Source organism: Oncorhynchus tshawytscha, linkage group LG23 (assembly GCF_018296145.1).
Source record: "Oncorhynchus tshawytscha isolate Ot180627B linkage group LG23, Otsh_v2.0, whole genome shotgun sequence".
Lineage (NCBI taxonomy): Eukaryota > Metazoa > Chordata > Actinopteri > Salmoniformes > Salmonidae > Oncorhynchus > Oncorhynchus tshawytscha.
In genome coordinates, this window is record NC_056451.1 from 16173925 (window position 1) to 16195341 (window position 21417).

At 42.0% G+C, this 21417-nt stretch overlaps 1 protein-coding gene across 1 annotated transcript in view; it reads left to right on the forward strand.

Annotated features, from left to right (window-relative positions):
• Window positions 1-3564: 3564 nt before the first annotated feature.
• The window catches only part of LOC112225025 (dynein axonemal heavy chain 5-like), a 58767-nt gene continuing 40914 nt past the window's right edge, over window positions 3565-21417 (forward strand). The window contains exons 1-24 of the mRNA XM_042304398.1: window positions 3565-3778; window positions 4239-4376; window positions 4576-4752; window positions 5012-5125; window positions 7001-7108; window positions 7397-7519; window positions 7780-7995; window positions 11594-11701; window positions 11809-11894; window positions 12012-12333; window positions 13242-13448; window positions 13733-13904; window positions 14202-14347; window positions 14715-14880; window positions 15095-15380; window positions 15572-15721; window positions 16203-16356; window positions 16574-16775; window positions 17753-17988; window positions 18829-19047; window positions 20084-20146; window positions 20376-20614; window positions 20722-20962; window positions 21179-21378. Coding sequence (XP_042160332.1) covers window positions 3575-3778; window positions 4239-4376; window positions 4576-4752; window positions 5012-5125; window positions 7001-7108; window positions 7397-7519; window positions 7780-7995; window positions 11594-11701; window positions 11809-11894; window positions 12012-12333; window positions 13242-13448; window positions 13733-13904; window positions 14202-14347; window positions 14715-14880; window positions 15095-15380; window positions 15572-15721; window positions 16203-16356; window positions 16574-16775; window positions 17753-17988; window positions 18829-19047; window positions 20084-20146; window positions 20376-20614; window positions 20722-20962; window positions 21179-21378 — 4277 coding nt within the window. The 5' untranslated portion in view covers window positions 3565-3574. The remainder of the gene's footprint in view (window positions 3779-4238; window positions 4377-4575; window positions 4753-5011; window positions 5126-7000; window positions 7109-7396; window positions 7520-7779; window positions 7996-11593; window positions 11702-11808; window positions 11895-12011; window positions 12334-13241; window positions 13449-13732; window positions 13905-14201; window positions 14348-14714; window positions 14881-15094; window positions 15381-15571; window positions 15722-16202; window positions 16357-16573; window positions 16776-17752; window positions 17989-18828; window positions 19048-20083; window positions 20147-20375; window positions 20615-20721; window positions 20963-21178; window positions 21379-21417) is intronic.

A 21417-nucleotide genomic window follows, 5' to 3' on the forward strand; every position in this document is an offset into this window, starting at 1 on the left:
ACTATCTCTATTCTGTCTTCTTTAACATGAGGCCCCCAGCCACTGGGCTGTCCAGGGTAGTGTTATAGCCCAGCCAGAGTGGGATGTTAAGGTTCTATCTGTGCTGTTTGTGCTACTGTCTGGACGTTTCACTGTATATAACCTGTGGATAGCTAGTGGGTAGGAGTGGTATAGAAGACAGAGAAAGAGGCATAGCTAAAAAGTCTACAGTATATGGAAAATGTTTTTATCAGAGATCACAGTTCAAGAGATTTCCATGAAGGAATAGGCTATCACTTTCATTTTCACTTCTTTGTGTGGGGTTTTGCGTTTTTTTCACATTTTTTTCATGGATTTTACTGTTAATAACAAAGCTGCAGTATATATTGAAGATTTTTTTCTGATATTTCTTCAATGGAGTCTGCAACTGTCCTGAATTTTGGCTGACATGTGAAAGTGATTATCATTCTGTGAACCTTTTGAACAATGGCTGACTCAAAGACTAGAAGGAGCAAAAGGGAGCCTCAATCCTATCTCATATCTAACAGCGAGATTGTTGCATTCAAAGTATGTGTGAATGACTCTGTTGTATCCAGTCATTATGATTTGAATTACTTGAATTGTTTCCGGGCTGAAATATTAATCAGAATTTGGTTCCGCCTCTTGTCGAAGCAATCCGTCCAGTTTGAGTCTGTACTGGGGTTGACTTGATGAGGCCTCTCTCTGTCTCTCTGTTTGCAGCAAAAGCTGAAAGAGGAGCGTGAGACTAAGAGAGCTCAGCTGGATGGCAGACATGACTACGTCCTCAGCATCGTGGCTTCCTGCCTGGGCCTGGAGAAGGCTGACGTGGAGGATGCCATTCTGGAGGGAACTCAGGTAGGGCATAACACTTCATCACCGCTCCACTTCCGTCAATCCCCTGTACTGTGGTCCCTTGTGACAGACTGTTGAGTAGCTGGCCACTGCTTGCGGATGCAACATTTGTTTCTACATTTCAAGACTACCTGTATTGTAATAACTTGTGCAAAAGCGATTGAATCAAGTAAAAGTAAATGAATTGTGGGAACGGTGATTGTGATGAACCTGTCTCCCATAGATTGAGCGCATGGAGCAGTTCTTTGTGGCTGAGGGACTTCCTCATATCATGTTCTACTATCAGGATGTGGAGCTAGCTGAAGCAGGTGAGATGATTGGCCATGTAGGGAAATAATAGGGGAATATAATAATAGCAGAGTAATAACACAGTTAATAGTAGAGTTACAGCTCAAAGAGGTTGAATCTTGCGAACAGTTAGATTCATGTATCTTACCCTTCTTCCTGTCATAAAGATGATATAGTGGGTAGTGGGTAACTGCTTTGTTTGTCTCCCTAGCAGCAGCATCAGCAGCTGTCTTGGCCCCCAACCAGAGTAAGAAGGCCAAGGTGTTTGTCACTGAGGGCAAAGATGTGGCTCTGACTGGTGTCTGTGTGTTCTTCACAAGAGCCAACCCCTCCAAGGCTATCACCTCAGAGAATGTGCACAGGGTGAGTCTCCACCTTACTATCTTACCAACACAAGGCTCTCCATCCTGGCGAGCTACAGTCCTTTAGGTTTTCACTCCAACCCTAATCTAGCACACCTGAATCTAATAGTTAGCTGGTTGATGGCCTGAATTAGGTTAGTTACAACTGGGGTTGGATTGAAAACCTACTGGAGGGTAGCTTTCCAGGAACTGGGTTGGAGAACCCTAATCCAACACATAGTTGGCATTATACGTTTTATCAATATTTATACAGTGGGGCAAAAAAGTATTTAGTCAGCCACCAATTGTGCAAGTTCTCCCACTTAAAAAGATGAGAGGCCTGTAATTTTCATCATAGGTACACTTCAACTATGACAGACAAAATGAAAAGAAAAAAATCCGGAAAATCACATTGTAGGATTTTTAATGAATTTATTTGCAAATGATGGTGGAAAATAAGTATTTGGTCAAAAACAAAAGTTTATCTCAATACTTTGTTATATACCCTTTGTTGGCAATGACAGAGGTCAAACGTTTTCTGTAAGTCTTCACAAGGTTTTCACACACTGTTGCTGGTATTTTGGCCCATTCCTCCATGCAGATCTCCTCTAGAGCAGTGATGTTTTGGGGCTGTTGCTGGGCAACACGGACTTTCAACTCCCTCCAAATATTTTCTATGGGGTTGAGATCTGGAGACTGGCTAGGCCACTACAGGACCTTGAAATGCTTCTTACGAAGCCACTCCTTCGTTTCCCGGGCGGTGTGTTTGGGATCATTGTCATGCTGAAAGACCCAGCCACGTTTCATCTTCAATGCCCTTGCTGATGGAAGGAGGTTTTCACTCAAAATCTCACGATACATGGCCCCATTCATTCTTTCCTTTACACGGATCAGTCGTCCTGGTCCCTTTGCAGAAAAACAGCCCCAAAGCATGATGTTTCCACCCCCATGCTTCACAGTAGGTATGGTGTTCTTTGGATGCAACTCAGCATTCTTTGTCCTCCAAACACGACGAGTTGAGTTTTTGCCCAAAAGTTCTATTTTGGTTTCATCTGACCATATGACATTCTCCCAATCTTCTTCTGGATCATCGAAATGCTCTCTAGCAAACTTCAGACGGGCCTGGACATGTACTGGCTTAAGCAGGGGGACACGTCTGGCACTGCAGGATTTGTGTCCCTGGTGGCATAGTGTGTTAATGATGGTAGGCTTTGTTATTTTGGTCCCAGCTCTCTGCAGGTCACCGTTCTTGTGATCATTTTGAAGGTCCCATTTTGGTCCCAGCTCTCTGCAGGTCACCGTTCTTGTGATCTTTTTGACCCCACGGGGTGAGATCTTGCGTGGAGCCCCAGATCGAGGGAGATTATCAGTGGTCTTGTATGTCTTCCATTTCCTAATAATTGCTCCCACAGTTGATTTCTTCAAACCAAGCTGCGTACCTATTGCAGATTCAGTCTTCCCAGCCTGGTGCAGGTCTACAATTTTGTTTCTAGTGTCCTTTGACAGCTCTTTGGTCTTGGCCATAGTGGAGTTTGGAGTGTGACTGTTTGAGGTTGTGGACAGGTGTCTTTTATACTGATAACAAGTTCAAACAGGTGCCATTAATACAGGTAATGAGTGGAGGACAGAGGAGCCTCTTAAAGAAGAAGTTACAGGTCTGTGAGAGACAGAAATCTTGCTTGTTTGTAGGTGACCAAATACTTATTTTCCACCATAATTTGAAAATAAATTCATTAAAAATCCTACAATGAGATTTTCTGGATTTCTTTTCTCATTTTGTCTGTCATAGTTGAAGTGTACCTATGATGAAAATTACAGGCCTCTCTCATCTTTTTAAGTGGGAGAACTTGCGTAATTGGTGGCTGACTAAATACTTTTTTGCCCCACTGTATATCTAAGGGCTTAAACAATGTTCGTATAACAATGCTCTTATCATTTATAACACTATTTACCCTTGCATTCAGGAAAACAATATTAGTAACAGTATGACACGTCAGCCCAATCTTTGCTTCTAAAATGGTGTCATCCCCTGGCCTACTGTGTGGTCATGTCTATCTAAAGCTCTCTGGCCCTGGTAGGAGGTGAATTTCAACATGCTGGACACCACAGAGGTAGGCCTGCTTAAAAGTGTGGAGCAGCTGCTGTCTGAGATCTTCATACCCAGCCTGAAGAAGATGGACCATGGCTGGGGAGAGCTGGCCAGCCCACAGGCCCAGTCAGTTAAACAGCACTTCATCAGCTCACTGGACAGCTTTGTCTCTGTGCTGGCCGGGGCACAGGAGAGCCTGCAGGAGAAGGTAGGTGACGTGCAAACTTAAACGACCTGGCTTCAAATATTACTTCAAATATCTAAATTACTTTCACATGCATTTCAAAGTACTTATTCAGATGTGTTTTATTTGAAAAGACAAGTAGTTGAATATTGGAATGTATTTGGAAAACTCAAATACATTGACTCAAATACACTCCCATGTATTTAACCCAGGTATTTGAAAATTGTATTTGAAATAAGTATTTTTAATAAGTATTTTTTTTATTTTTCAAAAAGTATGCTATTTATAGAAAAAAAATGAAAATACTTTCAATATATGTAGTTTATTCAAGCCACATTATTTGAAAATACTCAAATATGCAGAAAATAAGTATTTAAATAACAAATAATTAAATACACACACATGCTTATCAAAACAATCAAATGTAATTTTGCAATTACGAGTATATGGATATACAATTGATATCATTAATCGTTTCATTTAGGTGAATCTAAAAGTGTGTGACGAATTTGACCTGAAGACACTGAAAGGCCCGTCTGACTACATTGCTGTGGCTAACAGCGCAGAGGCAACAGAGAAGATAGAGGCCTGTATGAAAGTGTGGATCAAACAGATTGAACAGGTAAAATAGATTGAACCTCAATAGCACACCTTTCTCCTCCATGGACCAGTTTAATTGTGGGTGGAGGTGTGTGTTCAATATAGTAAATACAATCCAACTTTATTCATCCACTCAGGGGAAATTACATCAAGATCCACCACATCTAATACAATTGACAGATATTGCATTCCCCAATCAGCAGTGATTGTGTTGTATCCAGGTGCTGGCGGAGAGTGACCAGCTGAGGAAGGAGGCAGATAACCTGGGGCCGCGGGCCGAACTGGACCACTGGAAGAAACGTATGTCCCGCTTCAACTACCTCCTGGACCAGCTGAAGAGCCCCGATGTCAAATCTGTCCTGGGCGTTCTCATGATGGCCAAGTCAAAACTCATCAAGGTGAGCAAGATGTTACACCCTGTCCTCCGTAACACAGGAGTAGATATTAAAGGCCTGCTAATAAAATGTTAAAATCTCAATTTCGATTTTTGCTACGTGAGACTCGTTCGTGGGAGTCGGTCACATTAAAACATTAAAATAAAGCACTCCTCTATGCTTAGTGTACATGGCTCTCATATCTGAATTCAGTTGGTGTTTCCTGTATAACTGTAGCAGAATAGGTACAGTGCATGTTTGATGACTGTATCTGTCCCACCAGTCCTGGCGAGAGCTGGACACCAGGATCACTGACTCAGCCAACGAGGCCAAGGACAATGTGAAGTACCTCTACACTCTGGAGAAGTTCTGTGACCCGCTCTACAACAGTGACCCTGTGAGAGACTAATATTGTATACAGTTTTCAATATCTTCCTCTAAGATTTACTAACAACAGATTTACATAGTTTTCCAGTTTCCCAGACACAGATAATGCCTAATCCTGGACTAAGAAGCACTCTCAATTAAAAACCCTGTAGTCCAGGACTAGGTTTAATCTGCGAAACCGGTCTACTATGTGCAGTTGAAGTCGGAAGTTTACATTCACTTAGGTTGGAGTTATTAAAACTCATTTTCAACCACTCCACAAATTTCTTGTTAACAAACTATAGTTTTGGCAAGTCGGTTAGGACATCTACTTTGTACATGAAACAAGTAATTTTTCCAACAATTTGTTTACAGACAGATTATTTCACTTATAATTCACTGAATCACAATTCCAGTGGGTCAGAAGTTTACATACACTAAGTTGACTGTGCCTTTAAACAGCTTGGAAAATTCCATAAAATGATGTCATGGCTTTAGAAGCTTCTGATTGGCTAATTCACATCATTTGAGTCAATTGGAGGTATATCTGTGGATGTATTTCAATGCCTACCTTCAAACTCAGTGCCTCTTTGCTTGACATTATGGGAAAATTTTAAAAAATCAGCCAAGACATCAGAAAAATAATTGTAGCCCTCCACAAGTCTGATTCATCCTTGGGAGCAATTTCCAAACGCCTGAAGGTACCACGTTCATCTGTACAAACAATAGTACGCAAGTATAAACACCATGGGACCATGCAGCCATCATACCGCTCAGGAAGGAGACACATTCTGTCTCCTAGAGATGAACGTACTTTGGTGCGAAAAGTGCAAATCAATCCCAGAACAACAGCAAAGGACCTTGTGAAGATGCTGGAGGAAACAGGTACAAAATAATCTATATCCACAGTAAAACAAGTCCTATATCGACATAACCTGAAAGGCCGCTCAGCAAGGAAGAAGCCACTGCTCCAAAACCACAATAAAAAAGCCAGACTACGGTTTGCAACTGCACATGGGGACAAAGATTGTACTTTTGGAGAAATGTCCTCTGGTCTGATGAAACAAAAATAGAGCTGTTTGGCCATAATGACTATTGTTATGTTTGGAGGAAAAAGGGTGATGCTTGCAAGCCGAAGAACACCATCCCAACTGTGAAGCACGGGCGTGACAGCATCATGTTGTGGGGGTGCTTTGCTGCAGGAGGAACTGGTGCACTTCACAAAATAGATGGCATCATGAGGGAGGAACATTATGTGGATATATTGAAGCAACATCTCAAGACATCAGTCAGGAAGTTAAAGCTTGGTCGCAAATGGGTCTTACAAATAGACAACGACCCCAAGCATTCTCAAAATGGCTTAAGGACAACAAAGTCAAGGTATTGAAGTGGCCATCCCAAAGCCCTGACCTCAATCCTATAGAAAATGTGTGAGCAGAACTGAAAAAGCATGTGCAAGCAAGGAGGCCTACAAACCTGACTCAGTTACAGCAGCTCTGTCAGGAAGGGTGGGCCAAAATTCACCCAACTCATTGTGGGAAGCTTGTGGAAGGCTACCCGAAACATTTGTCCCAAGTTAAACAATTTAAAGGCAATGCTACCAAATACTAATTGAGTGCATGTAAACTTCTGACCCACTGAGAATGTGATGAAATAAATATAATCTGAAATAAATAATTCTCTCTACTATTATTCTGACATGTCACATTCTTAAAATAAAGTGGTGATCCTAACTGACCTAAGACAGGGAATTTTTACTCTGATTAAATGTCAGGAATTGTGAAAAACTGAGTTTAAATGTGTTTGGCTAAGGTGTATGTAAACTTCCAACTTCAACTGTATATCGATCTTAATGGATTTGAAAACTCATCATTGTATGATTGTATTGTGTGCTAAATGAACGCAGGTGTCGATGGTAGAGGCCATTCCAGGCCTGATCAACGCCATCCGGATGATCCACAGGATTTCCCGCTACTACAACACCTCAGAGAAGATCACCTCCCTGTTTGTCAAGGTCATTATTGCTATGATACTGTATTTAACCACCAAGAAGACTAGGTGACTGTAAATCTCCTAAAAGCTGGCAAATGTATTACATTTCCTCATTAGAAGGGTATTGAAATGAATATGGTCAATTCTTCTTTGATGTTCACGGTGCATTTGGCCTCACCACCTGGTCTCATGTTAGCTGAAGTGCTGTCTACTTTCCTTCCAAGCCTGTTAACCAGTCATCCCATCGAGGTTGCTTATTAGAGAGGCATGCAAAATGTATCATTTTTTATTCTTTTTATTCATGTCTTAGGTTACCAACCAGATGATTACAGCATGTAAGACTTACATCACCAACAACGGGTCTGCGTCCATATGGGACCAGCCTCAGGGTGTTGTAGCTGAGAAACTGAAAGCTGCTATCCACCTAAACCAGGTACTGCTTTCATATACCAAGTACTTGTTCAACACACATTAACCAGATCATTTCAAATACTGTGCTAAATCAAGGCACAAAAATGTCAGTTTTGAAAGTACAGGCCCTTAAGAGCTTTAATCTATAAATCATTTATTATCTCTAGTGTAATACCGTCACATCCTTTACACACTTCTCACAAATGAACTATTTTACAGTATAACTTCCTTTCCATGCTCCTCCAATGACTTTTCATCTGGATCCCATCTATCTCATTATAGGAGTACCAGAAGTGCTTCCACAAGACCAAGAAGAAGCTGGAGCAGAGTCTGTCCGAGAGGCAGTTTGATTTCAGTGAGATGTACATCTTTGGGAAGTTTGAGACGTTCCAACGACGCCTCTACAAGATCCTCAACATGTTCAGCACCATCACTACCTATTCAGCCCTACAGGACTCCAAGATAGAAGGCCTGGAAACTATGGCAACCACGTTTCAGGTACACAGTCTGGAGATTAGAGTACTTTGTAGACGTTACCCTTTTAGATTTTTTAAATCATTTTTGTAAATCAATTACATTTTTAGACGTTACCTTTTTTTAACGTTACCTTTTTAGATGTTGCCTTTTTTGATGTTACCTTTTTACACGTTACCTTTTTACACGTTGCCTTTTTACACGTTACCTTTTTAGACGTTCGCTTTTTATAACGTAACCTTTTTACATGTTAACTTTTTAGACGTTACCTTTTTACATGTTAACTTTTTAGACGTTACCTCTTTACATGCTACCTTTTTACATGTTCACTTTTTACACGTTACCTCTTTACACGTTAGCTTTTTAGACGTTAGCTTTTTAGACGTTACCTTTTTAGACGTTAGCTTTTTAGACGTTACCTTTTTAGACGTTAGCTTTTTAGACGTTACATTTTTACACGTTACCTTTTTAGACGTTAGCTTTTTAGACGTTAGCTTTTTAGACGTTACCTTTTTACACGTTACCTTTTTAGACGTTAGCTTTTAGACATTAGCTTTTTAGACGTTAGCTTTTTAGATGTTAGCTTTTTACACGTTACCTTTTTAGACGTTAGCTTTTTAGACGTTAGCTTTTTAGACGTTAGCTTTTTAGACGTTACCTTTTTACACGTTACCTTTTTAGACGTTAGCTTTTTAGACGTTACCTTTTTACATGTTACCTTTTTAGACGTTAGCTTTTTAGACGTTAGCTTTTTAGACGTTACATTTTTACACGTTACATTTTTACACGTTACCTTTTTAGACGTTAGCTTTTTAGACGTTACCTTTTTACACGTTACCTTTTTAGACGTTAGCTTTTAGACATTAGCTTTTTACACTGTACCTTTTTACATGTTCACTTTTACACGTTACCTTTTTACACGTTACCTTTTTAGACGTTCACTTTTTAGACGTTAGCTTTTTAGACATTACCTTTTTAGACGTTAGCTTTTTAGATGTTATTACACGTTTTTTTAGACGTTAGCTTTTTACACGCTACCTTTTTACATGTTCACTTTTTACACGTCACCTTTTACACGTTAGCTTTTTAGACGTTACCTTTTTAGACGTTAGCTTTTTAGACGTTACCTTTTTAGACGTTAGCTTTTTAGACGTTACATTTTTACACGTTACCTTTTTAGACGTTAGCTTTTTAGACGTTAGCTTTTTAGACGTTACCTTTTTACACGTTACCTTTTTAGACGTTAGCTTTTTAGACATTACCTTTTTAGACGTTAGCTTTTTAGATGTTAGCTTTTTACACGTTACCTTTTTAGACGTTAGCTTTTAGACGTTAGCTTTTTAGACGTTAGCTTTTTAGACGTTAGCTTTTTACATGCTTTTTTACATGTTACTTTTTACTTTTTTAGTTAGCTTTTTAGTTAGCTTTTTAGACGTTACCTTTTTAGTTAGCTTTTTAGACGTTAGCTTTTAGACGTTAGCTTTTTAGACGTTACATTTTTACACGTTACCTTTTTAGACGTTAGCTTTTTAGACGTTAGCTTTTTAGACGTTACCTTTTTACACGTTACCTTTTTAGACGTTAGCTTTTTAGACATTACCTTTTTAGACGTTAGCTTTTTAGATGTTAGCTTTTTACACGTTACCTTTTTAGACGTTAGCTTTTTAGACGTTAGCTTTTTAGACGTTAGCTTTTAGACGTTACCTTTTTACACGTTACCTTTTTAGACGTTAGCTTTTTAGACGTTACCTTTTTACATGTTACCTTTTTTTAGACGTTAGCTTTTTAGACGTTAGCTTTTTAGACGTTACATTTTTACACGTTACCTTTTTAGACGTTAGCTTTTTAGACGTTAGCTTTTTAGACGTTACCTTTTTACACGTTACCTTTTTAGACGTTAGCTTTTAGACATTAGCTTTTTACACTGTACCTTTTTACATGTTCACTTTTACACGTTACCTTTTTACACGTTACCTTTTTAGACGTTAGCTTTTTAGACGTTAGCTTTTTAGACATTACCTTTTTAGACGTTAGCTTTTTAGATGTTAGCTTTTTACACGTTACCTTTTTAGACGTTAGCTTTTTAGACGTTAGCTTTTTAGACGTTAGCTTTTTAGACGTTACCTTTTTACACGTTACCTTTTTAGACGTTACCTTTTTAGACGTTACCTTTTTAGACGTTAGCTTTTAGACGTTACATTTTTACACGTTACCTTTTTAGACGTAGCTTTTTACACGTTACCTTTTTACACGTTACCTTTTTAGACGTTAGCTTTTTAGACGTTAGCTTTTTAGACATTACCTTTTTAGACGTTAGCTTTTTAGATGTTAGCTTTTTACACGTTACCTTTTTAGACGTTAGCTTTTTAGACGTTAGCTTTTTAGACGTTAGCTTTTTAGACGTTACCTTTTTACACGTTACCTTTTTAGACGTTAGCTTTTTAGACGTTACCTTTTTACATGTTACCTTTTTAGACGTTAGCTTTTTAGACGTTAGCTTTTTAGACGTTACATTTTTACACGTTACCTTTTTAGACGTTAGCTTTTTAGACGTTAGCTTTTTAGACGTTACCTTTTACACGTTACCTTTTAGACGTTAGCTTTTAGACATTAGCTTTTTACACTGTACCTTTTTACATGTTCACTTTTACACGTTACCTTTTTAGACGTTACCTTTTTACACGTTACCTTTTTAGACGTTAGCTTTTAGACATTAGCTTTTTACACTGTACCTTTTTACATGTTCACTTTTACACGTTACCTTTTTACACGTTACCTTTTTAGACGTTCACTTTTTACACGTCACCTTTTTACATCTTAACTTTTTACACGTTACCTTTTTACATCTTAACTTTTTACACGTTACCTTTTTAGACGTTACCCTTTTTACATGTTACATTTTTACACGTTACCTTTTTAGATGTTTTTCCTGTAGTAATGTTAGTTCTGCTCTTTGTATTGCTTCCGCTGGACAGACTGCCGAAATGCAGGGGACATGGGAGGTAACTTTTGCCACATAGTTTTTTTTGTCCTTGTTTTTGTCCATCAGTGCATGCCTCATCATCATCATCATCAACTCTACCAAGCATATAGCCATACTAAACTCCTGACTGTAATGATCAGGAGCCATTTCACAAAGTAAAAAGTCATATTTGTGACTCATCACAAAACGTGTCCTCAATTTATTGGATTGCGTTGAACAGCATTAGTTTTAATGAGCAGAAGCTGATCCATTAATTACTTAGTCCTGATGTCCTTTTGTGAAGATTGACAGTTTGTTCACAGGAGCCAGAATATACATATTTTATGGTAAACTGCTCATTGGAGAAATTACTCCTATTTTATACACTGCCTTTCATCCCTGCCATTGTAGATGGAGGATCTTTAAATAGGGATGGTGTCCAGCCAGAAGCTACATGTCATCATCATTCTACATTCTATAGTATGTGGCCTACTACTCTGATTAAAATGGAATTAAACCCAACAGTCTCACAACATTCAACGGAAACATTGTTGACAGTCTTTTGGCTTTGGTTGGAATGAATACAGACACAAGAAATGATCAAAAGCCTCAAGAACTTTGGAAAGAATGAAAAATAACCTGTCTGCCTTTTATTTTCAGAGCATTGTATTGAGCATGAAGAAAAAGCACTACAGTTTCCTTGATCAGAGAAGAACAGACTTCGATCAGGACTATGATGAGTTTTGTAAAAATACCGCTGCCTTGCATGTAAGTCCACATTTAATAGCAGACTTACCGGTAAATCATAACAAAACACTTCTGAATAATCTCATAATTTACTTGCACAATTGTTTGTTGTGTTCATTTGCTTTCAGAATCAGCTGAAGACCTTCATGGATAACACATTCGATAACATTCAAAACACAGAGAGGGCTTTGAATGTACTGAAGAAATGTGAAAGGTACCGTTATTTCAATCCACCTCTATTTCAAACTAACCTTTAATTCATTTCAGTCCATTTAACAGCCATTTCATTCATTCTTCATTTGATATCAAAATCTCCCCTTACATCACTAAGACTGGGCATCCCAGACCTGGGCATCGATGAGAAGTACCAGCAGATCCTTCAGAACTATGGGAGAGACATAGAGATGGTGTCCCGTAACTACACCAAGCAGAAGATGGATCCCCCCATTGGCCGGGACCTGCCCCCGGTAGCCGGTAAGATCCTGTGGGCCCGCCAGCTGTACCGGAGGATCCAGGAACCCATGGATCTGTTTCAGGAATCCCCTGGGGTGCTGGCTACACCCGAGGCCAAACGCATCATCAGGAACTACAACAGGGTGGCCAGGGTGCTGCTAGAGTTTGAGATGCTCTACCACAGTGGATGGATGAAGCAGGTGAGACAGGACTCCTCCTGGTTGTCTTATTTATTGTGATCTTAAAGGCAAAACTTAATCAGCATTCCTACTCTGAGACTCTTGATACGGTCTCTGGTGTACTGGCTGGACAAATACTCCAGAAGCATAGCAGCGTTAACTGTTACTGTTATTAATGCTTATCTGTACCTTATCTGTAGCCTGGTCCCAGATCTGTGCTGTCGTAGTTGGCAAGACTGATATTACTTTTGATTGACTTGTTGATTTCCCACAGACATACTGTAGATGACTCATATGACTCATACGCTCTCTTGCTCTCTCTCTCTCCGTCTCTCTCTGTCTCTCTCTCTCTCTCGCGCTCTCTCGCTTGCTCTCTCCCTCTCTCTGGTCTCTCTCACTCTCTCTCACTCACTCTCTCACACTCATGCTGTCTCTCTCCATTTCTCTCTCTCTCTTTCCCTCTACATCTCTCTCTCTGTCACGACTTCCACCGAAGTCAGTCCCTCTCCTTGTCCGGGCGGTGTTCGGCGGTCGACGTCACCGACCTTCTAGCCATCCCTGATCCATTTTTCATTTTCCATTAGTTTTGTCTTGTCTTCCTTCACACCTGGTTCCAATCCCATCAATTACATGTTGTGTATCTAACCCTCTGTTTCCCCTCATGTCCTTGTCGGAGATTGTTTGATTGTATGTTTCTGTATTATGTGTTGGTGCGCGACGGGTTTTGTACCCACTTTTTATTATTTTGTCATTTTGGTTTTGGAGTTTTGTGAAGCACTGATTAAACAACTCTGTTTATACCAAGATCGATTCTCCTGCGCCTGACTTCCCTGCCACCAACACGCACCCATTACACACTCTCTCTCTCTCTCTCTCTCTCTCTCTCTCTCTCTCTCTCTTTCTCTATCTCACTCTTTTCCACTCCCCAGATCGAGGAGGTCAGACTGGGCCTCCAGGCCTCTTTGCTGGTCAAATGTCCCGATACGGGGGACCTGTTTGTCAACTTTGACCCTCAGATCCTGACTCAGATTAGGGAGACAGACTGCATGACCAGGATGAGGCTGGAGATTCCTCCCTTTGCAGCCATCTTACAGCAGAAACAAGATGCCCTCAAGAAGAACTACAACAAGCTGCAGGTACTCAATGTTTTCCATGATGCCTTTTGATCAACTGACGCATATTGAGCATGATACTGTATCCTGTATCTTTAAAAAGCTTTACATACACTCAACGGCAGTAATACAAGGGCTGTCATTTCAATTAATTTAGAATTGAGTAGAAAGTCCTACGGGCTGGTATTTAGTCAGGAGAATCTTAATGCGATGATTAGAAGACATTATAAGGGTGAAGACATTATAACGGCAGGTATTAAGTAAAGCGTATTAAGTAAAATTTCTCTATTTCTGATGCACATCCACAGCTGGTTCTGACGGAGAACGCCAGGGTCCGGGCTAAGATCCAGAGTGCCTTTGGGCAACTGGTGATGCCTCATGTTGCTAAGGTAGACAAAGCTATTCTGCCAGGCCTGACCTCCCTCAACTGGACCTCACTGAACATCGAGAAATACCTCAGCCGCATCAACAGTGCTCTCAGTATGTAACCATGTCCAATCTAACCTTGTCAGCACTGTACTGTGCTCTGTCATAGCACCATACTATAAAACAGGAGAACAATCTCACCACAATAACCAGAACCGTAAGTACACCGAAACTTTGACGTAATTTGATCGCAGCTAATTGTGCCTGATCAACTCATGTCAAATATCCCATTGGAAAAAGTTATATCTGCTGTCCCAGTGAGCAAAGCTGATTGTAACTGCTGTTTCCTTGTGACCCCCGGTGACACCGTGGTGCTGTGAATGACCTCTGACCTGTAACCTGTGTGTCCAGCGGACCTGGAGCTGCTAATGGACAGAGTGAATGACCTGGTGGAGTTCAGAATAGACGCTGTGCTGCAGGAGATGAGTGGAGCCACACTGTGGGTTCTGCCCCTGGAGGAACCTTTCAGCTGTGAAGAGTTCGTTCAGACCACCAGGGTAAACAAAGATTCCCTTTGCATTACTCATGTGTTATACACATACATGCTTGTTAGGCATAATAATTGCATCATCAACAGCCTGTAATGGTAACACAGTCACCCATCGTCAGTGCTAACAACATTGACCAGACAAAACAGTATATTTAGTCCAGTACTAGTTTAGTATAAACAGTCTTTATGCATATAGGACCAGCGGTAAGCAACCCTGGTCCTGGAGTGTTGCAGGTACTTCATGTATTTGATTTAACTGACCTGGTCTGGGTGCCTAGTTGGGAAAAAATCCTGCAGTACCTGCAGCACTCCAGGAACAGGGTTGCCTACCCCTGATATAGGCCCATGTACTTTCTTCTGTTATGTCATGGTAGGAGCTGTGTATAAAGGGAGCTCAGAGTCTCCATGCCAAGAGTTCCCTGGTGGAGGAGGCAACCAACGAACTCATCAACATGCTGCTGGAGTTTGAGCTGAACAAGGAGGGGGACGAGGAACTGCTAGTGGAGAGCAGGACTGATATGGACCTAGTGGAGAGTGAAGGTACTGTAACCTACAGTTTTAACTGTGATAATCATGATGCAGCAAAACTCAAACAGAGAGTGATAACAGGGTCAGCAAAATACAAGGGAAAAAGGTACAATAGCAAAACGATTGTTCAGGTGAACAAAGACTGACTGTTACAGACTGAAAATGAGAATGTGTGCATGCCTGTGTACATGCAGGTCTATTCACGTCTGTTCATGCCTCTTCCCAGGGGAGGAGGGTAAGTCAGAGGGTCGCATCAACCTGCTGTCTCGTAACACCATGGCAGCGAGCACCACAGGCCCCCCATCTCCCCTGGTGAAGAGGAAGAAGAAGAAAAACCTGCTGGAGGTGATGGAGGAGGAGGCTGAAGAGCTTCTGTCCCACTTCAACCACCGTAACGTGGACGCCCTGCTGAGGCTCACACGCAACACCCTGGAGACCCTCCGCAAACGCCTCCACGCCTCCTCACTACTGCACTTCCTGAGTAAGTTCCATCAATCTAATGTATTTATAAAGCCCCTTTTACATTAGCAGTTGTCACAAAGTGCCACCCTTTGAGCTCAACCCTATCCATGTTGGAGTAAGGTGGGGCCGTCATGAGGGTTTCCCATTCCATTTCTCACTACTTCAATATCGGCCCACCACCCACAGCAGAGAGTGATTCCCCCAGCCGTCTGAAGGGCAGTGGTCAGCAGCCTATCTTCAGGACCAGTGTGACCCTGTCCATCCCCAACATCACCATGGTCCCAGCCCTGGATGAGGTCCAGCAGGCTCTGAACCGGGCTGTGGAGAGTGTGGTCAGTGTTAGCAAAGGAGTCGGCCAGTGGAGCAAGGAGAGGATCTCCAAGGTGGGCTTGTCGTGGCTTAAAGCTTAAAGCTTCAATATCAAATCATTTCTGGTAACAATTAAGTAGCTTACTGTTATTGTTTTCAATTAGAAGGGAAAAAATTGCTTCATAGCAAAGAGCTATTTCTCAAGCAATAATTTGGTAGGACTGTCTGAGTGTGGTCTGAGTGGGGAGGGGAAAACTGAAACTAGCTGTTATCGTCAGGCCAAAACTCCATCCCACCAAAACAGGCTGAAATGTCAGGCAGTCTTTTCAAACAGCTCGTACAATTATCATTTTCATATTATTCCAACATCATAGTGTGGAATTATATATAAAACACTTTCAAATTAAATCATGAGATTAAGGTTTTAGTTTTTCTTAAAACAAACACCAAACATTAATTATTCTGTTCATGCCAACACAGAGGAAGATGAGTGAGAGAGGCATGGCTGCTCTGAGACAGGACAAGAGTGACAGTGAGTCAGAGGACGGAGAGACCACCTACAGGAGCCTGGCTGATGGCAGTACCTCAGACATCTCCGCCTCTGTGACCCAGGCCATACCCTACCAGGCCAGGAACTACTACAAGAGTGTGTCTGAGAACAAGGAGATCATCAAGCTGGTGTCTGTGCTCAGCACCTCCATCAACTCTACCAAGAAGGTACATACAGGTGTACACACAAAATAAAAATAAAAAGTCTGTTTCTCCTGTTTTCCTAACGTTCTGACCTTAGTGTGTCAAATTCTAACTATCTTGTGTTTGATACTGGCACCTATCTCCTAAGATGTTGATGTGAAAAGGAGACCTAAATCAAATCAGTTAAATTCAAACTTTATTGAAAGTGCATTTAAGAGCTGGCTGTTGTGTTGTTAACCAGGATGTGGTGAATGCTCTGGACCGCTTCAGTCGTTACCACCACATCTGGAGGAAGGAGCGAGAGGACACCATCCAGAAGTTCAGCCAGGGCAGCCCTCTGCTGTCTGAGTTTGAGTCTCAGATCCTCTACTACAAAGACCTGGAGCTGGAGATCAACGCTGAGCCTGAGTACATCACTGTGGGAGCTCTGGCCCTCTATACAGGTAGAGTACATCACTGTGGGAGCTCTGGCCCTCTATACAGGTAGAGTACATCACTGTGGGAGCTCTGGCCCTCTATACAGGTAGAGTACATCACTGTAGGAGCTCTGGCCCTCTATACAGGTAGAGTACATCACTGTGGGAGCTCTGGCCCTCTATACAGGTAGAGTACATCACTGTGGGAGCTCTGGCCCTCTAGCTCTGGCCCTCTATACAGGAAGAGTAGCATCACTGTGGGAGCTCTGGCCCTCTATACAGACTGTAGCTCTGGCCCTCTAGTACATCACTGTGGAGGAGCTCTGGCCCCCTCTATACAGGTAGAGTACATCACTGTAGGAGCTCTGGCCCTCTATACAGGTAGAGTACATCACTGTAGGAGCTCTGGCCCTCTATACAGATAGAATACATCACTGTAGGAGCTCTGGCCCTCTATAGAGTACATCACTGTAGGAGCTCTGGCCCTCTATACAGATAGAATACATCACTGTAGGAGCTCTGGCCCTCTATAGAGTACATCACTGTAGGAGCTCTGGCCCTCTATACAGGTAGAGTACATCACTGTGGGAGCTCTGGCCCTCTATACAGGTAGAGTACCTCACTGTAGGAGCTCTGGCCCTCTATACAGGTAGAGTACCTCACTGTGGGAGCTCTTGCCAACTACATAGGTAGAATACGTCACTGTAGGAGAACTGGCCCTCTATACGGGTACATAGCCGTGGGAAGTAGAGGGATGAATAAAAAATAAAAATACAGGTAACTGTAGACTGACCTGTATCTCTCTACAACTTTCTCCCCGTTATGTGAAATTTTGGGCTATTTCAAAGCAATTGACTGCTAATCCCCTGCATTAACCTCACAAGACAACAAAATATAACTGCACATCTTCTTAGTAGAATTTCGCAATACTGTTGTTTCATTTTTTCAACACTGCATGAATATCTGACTATTATCAGACTAATATCTGATTTGTTGTTGAACAGCTGACCTGAAGATGGCCCTGACTGCGGAGACTAAGAGCTGGATGGTGGACTATGGCCTGCACTGTAACAGGAAGTACCGGACAGATATGGAGAACATCTTCACGTTAGTGGATGAGGCGGCAAAGAAACTGAACCGACCAATCAAAGACTTGGATGACATCCGCATCGCCATGGCATCGCTGAAGGAGATCAGAGAGCAGCAGATCTCCATTGACTTCCATGTGGGACCCATAGAGGTAGGGAACACAAATGCACACTTCTTTCAGAGAGACAGTGGTGGAAAGAGTACCCAATTGTCATATTTGAGTAAAAGTATAGCTACCTTAATAGAAAGTAACTTAGGTAAAATTGAATGTGAGCCAGTAAAATAGTACCTGGGTAAAAGTCTAAAAGTATTTGGTTTTAAATATACTTAAGTATCAAAAGTAAATGTATAAATAATAAACATTCCTTATATTAAGCAAAGCAGACAGCACCATTTTCTTGTTTTTAAAATGTATGGATAGCCAGGGGCACACTCCAACATTCAGACATTATTTACAAAATTTGCTTTTGTGTCTAGTGAGTCTGCCAAGCCAGAGGGTGTAGGGGTGACCATGTGTTTTCATGAAAAATGCTTGAATTTCACCGTTTTCCTGTCCTGCTAAGCATTCAAAATGTATCGAGTACTTTTGGTTGTCAGGGAAAATGTATGGAGTAAAAAGTACTATATTTTCTTTAGGAATGTGGTGAAGCAAAAGTAAAAGTAGTCAAAAATATGAAGAGTAAAGTACAGACTTAAGTAGTACTTTTAAGTACTTTACACCACTGCAGAGATACTGTATGAATAATTCACTGAGACTATTTGCAATATCCACTTTCATTCAGTAGGAGGTTAATCTTAATTCCCACCTATGTCAAATTTCTACTTAGTCTACGGGCATTGGTATCAATGGGTGATAATTCAACTTAGGTGGAAGTTAGGATTTGCCCATAGTTTGATTAAGTCCTTGAAGTCTGTATTTGGTTGTGAGAAGACACTGGAGATCTGTGTTGTACCATGTGTGTGTTCAGTGCTGTGCCTTCTCCTTTCCTAGGAGTCCTATGCCATGCTCCATAAGTACGGCCTGGTAGTGGCGAAGGAGGAGGCAGAGAAGGTGGACACGCTGCGCTACACCTGGGAGAAGCTGCTAGCCCGCAGCACAGAGGTCCAGAATAAGCTGGTGTCCTTGCAGCCCAACTTCAGAGGAGAGCTCATAGACAATGTGCAGACGTTTGTGGAGGACTGTGGACACTTCTATCAGGACTATGACAAGGTTCAGACACGTCTCACAGCTACACCTAACACCAAGACTGTCTAGGTCTTACTCACAGCTACACCTAACACCAATACTGTCTGGGTCTTACTCACAGCTACACGTAACACCAATGCTGTCTAGGTCTTACTCACAGCTACACCTAACATCTAGGCTGTCTAGGTCTTACTCACAGCTACACCTAACACCAAGGCTGTCTAGGTCTTACTCACAGCTACATGTAACACCAAGGCTGTCTAGGTCTTACTCACAGCTACACCTAACACCAATACTGTCTAGGTCTTACTCACAGCTACACCTAACATCTAGGCTGTCTAGGTCTTACTCACAGCTACACCTAACACCAAGGCTGTCTAGGTCTTACTCACAGCTACACGTAACACCAAGACTGTCTAGGTCTTACTCACAGCTACATGTAACACCAAGGCTGTCTAGGTCTTACTCACAGCTACACCTAACACCAATACTGTCTAGGTCTTACTCACAGCTACACCTAACACCAATACTGTCTGGGTCTTACTCACAGCTACACGTAACACCAAGGCTGTCTAGGTCTTACTCACAGCTACACCTAACATCTAGGCTGTCTAGGTCTTACTCACAGCTACACCTAACACCAAGGCTGTCTAGGTCTTACTCACAGCTACATGTAACACCAAGGTTGTCTAGGTCTTACTCACAGCTACACGTAACACCAAGGCTGTCTAGGTCTTACTCACAGCTACATGTAACACCAAGGTTGTCTAGGTCTTACTCACAGCTACACGTAACACCAAGGCTGTCTAGGTCTTACTCACAGCTACACCTAACACCAAGGCTGTCTAGGTCTTACTCACAGCTACATGTAACACCAAGGTTGTCTAGGTCTTACTCACAGCTACACGTAACACCAAGGCTGTCTAGGTCTTACTCACAGCTACATGTAACACCAAGGCTGTCTGGGTCTTAGACATTTCTATTTCTATTACAGTTAACTTGGCACGCTCTAACTAAGACTGCTAGCTAATTGCTGACGCAGGCTGTGTTTCATTCCCAGGACGGTCCCATGGTTGTCGGACTGGCTCCCCAAGACGCGAGTGACAGTCTCATCATGTTTCAGGTGAGTACAGTGTGTATCTTCAAGAGAGGAATCTACAGTATATACCTCTCTGCAGCATTTCATTAAGTTGATACATTCACAGAGGTTTATTTCTTTAATGTATTACTTATTTCTACCATATTTAACATAGCCAACAACATGCATGATTGTATTATTGTATGTTGTATGGTTTTGGAAATGATATATGTGACCATTCATGCACTTTACTGTACTCATTTTGTTTGGTCAGAATCGCTTTGACAACCTGTTCCGTAAGTACATCACCTACACTGGTGGAGAGGAGCTGTTTGGCCTGCCTGTGACCCAACACCCTCAGCTGCTGGAGATCAGGAGACAGCTCACCCTCCTCCAGAAGCTCTATGGACTCTACAACAGTGTCATCGACACCGTCAACGGCTACTATGACATCCTCTGGGCCGACATCCACATAGACAAGATCAATGACGAACTTCTTGACTTCCAGACGCGGTAAGGAAACCAAACTACAACCCAGACCATGAGAGACATTTACACAGAACTCACTGATGAATAATCTCATTGAAGATGTTCGTGTTTTTTCACCCTCCCATTTCCAGTTGTCGCAAGCTGCCCCGTGCCCTGAAAGAGTGGAAGGCATTCCTTGACCTGAAGAAAAGTATAGATGAGTTCAACGAGTGTTGCCCCCTACTAGAACTGATGACCAACAAGGCCATGATGACGCGTCACTGGAAGAGAATCGCCGAGGTGACAGGACACAGCTTCGAGGTGGAGACGGACACTTTCAAGCTGCGCAACATCATGGAAGCTCCGCTCCTCAAATGCAAAGAGGAAATTGAGGTGATTATGGATTTTTGTTGTTGGTGCTGAAACCCGGGAAGGAACCAGGTAATTGATTCTCTATAGCCGTACAACTACCGGTACTCCACTCACCATAACTATTCTGTACTGTAAATTGAGGCCAGAAAAAAAGGTTGTTTGACCCCAATGGGACAAGTTGATTAATTAAACAAAGGTAAAATAAAGATAAATGTTGTTTGAACTCCCGCTGGGCAGGATATTTGCATCAGTGCGGTGAAGGAGAGGGACATTGAGCAGAAGCTGAAGCAGGTGATTGCTGAGTGGGACAACAAGACGTTCACCTTGGCCAACTTCAAGACGCGAGGGGAGCTGCTGCTGAGGGGTGACAGCACCGCTGAGATCATTACTAACATGGAGGACAGCCTCATGGTGCTGGGCTCACTCATGAGCAACAGGTTAGACTAGAGACCTACTGGAGGCACAAATGACTTAGC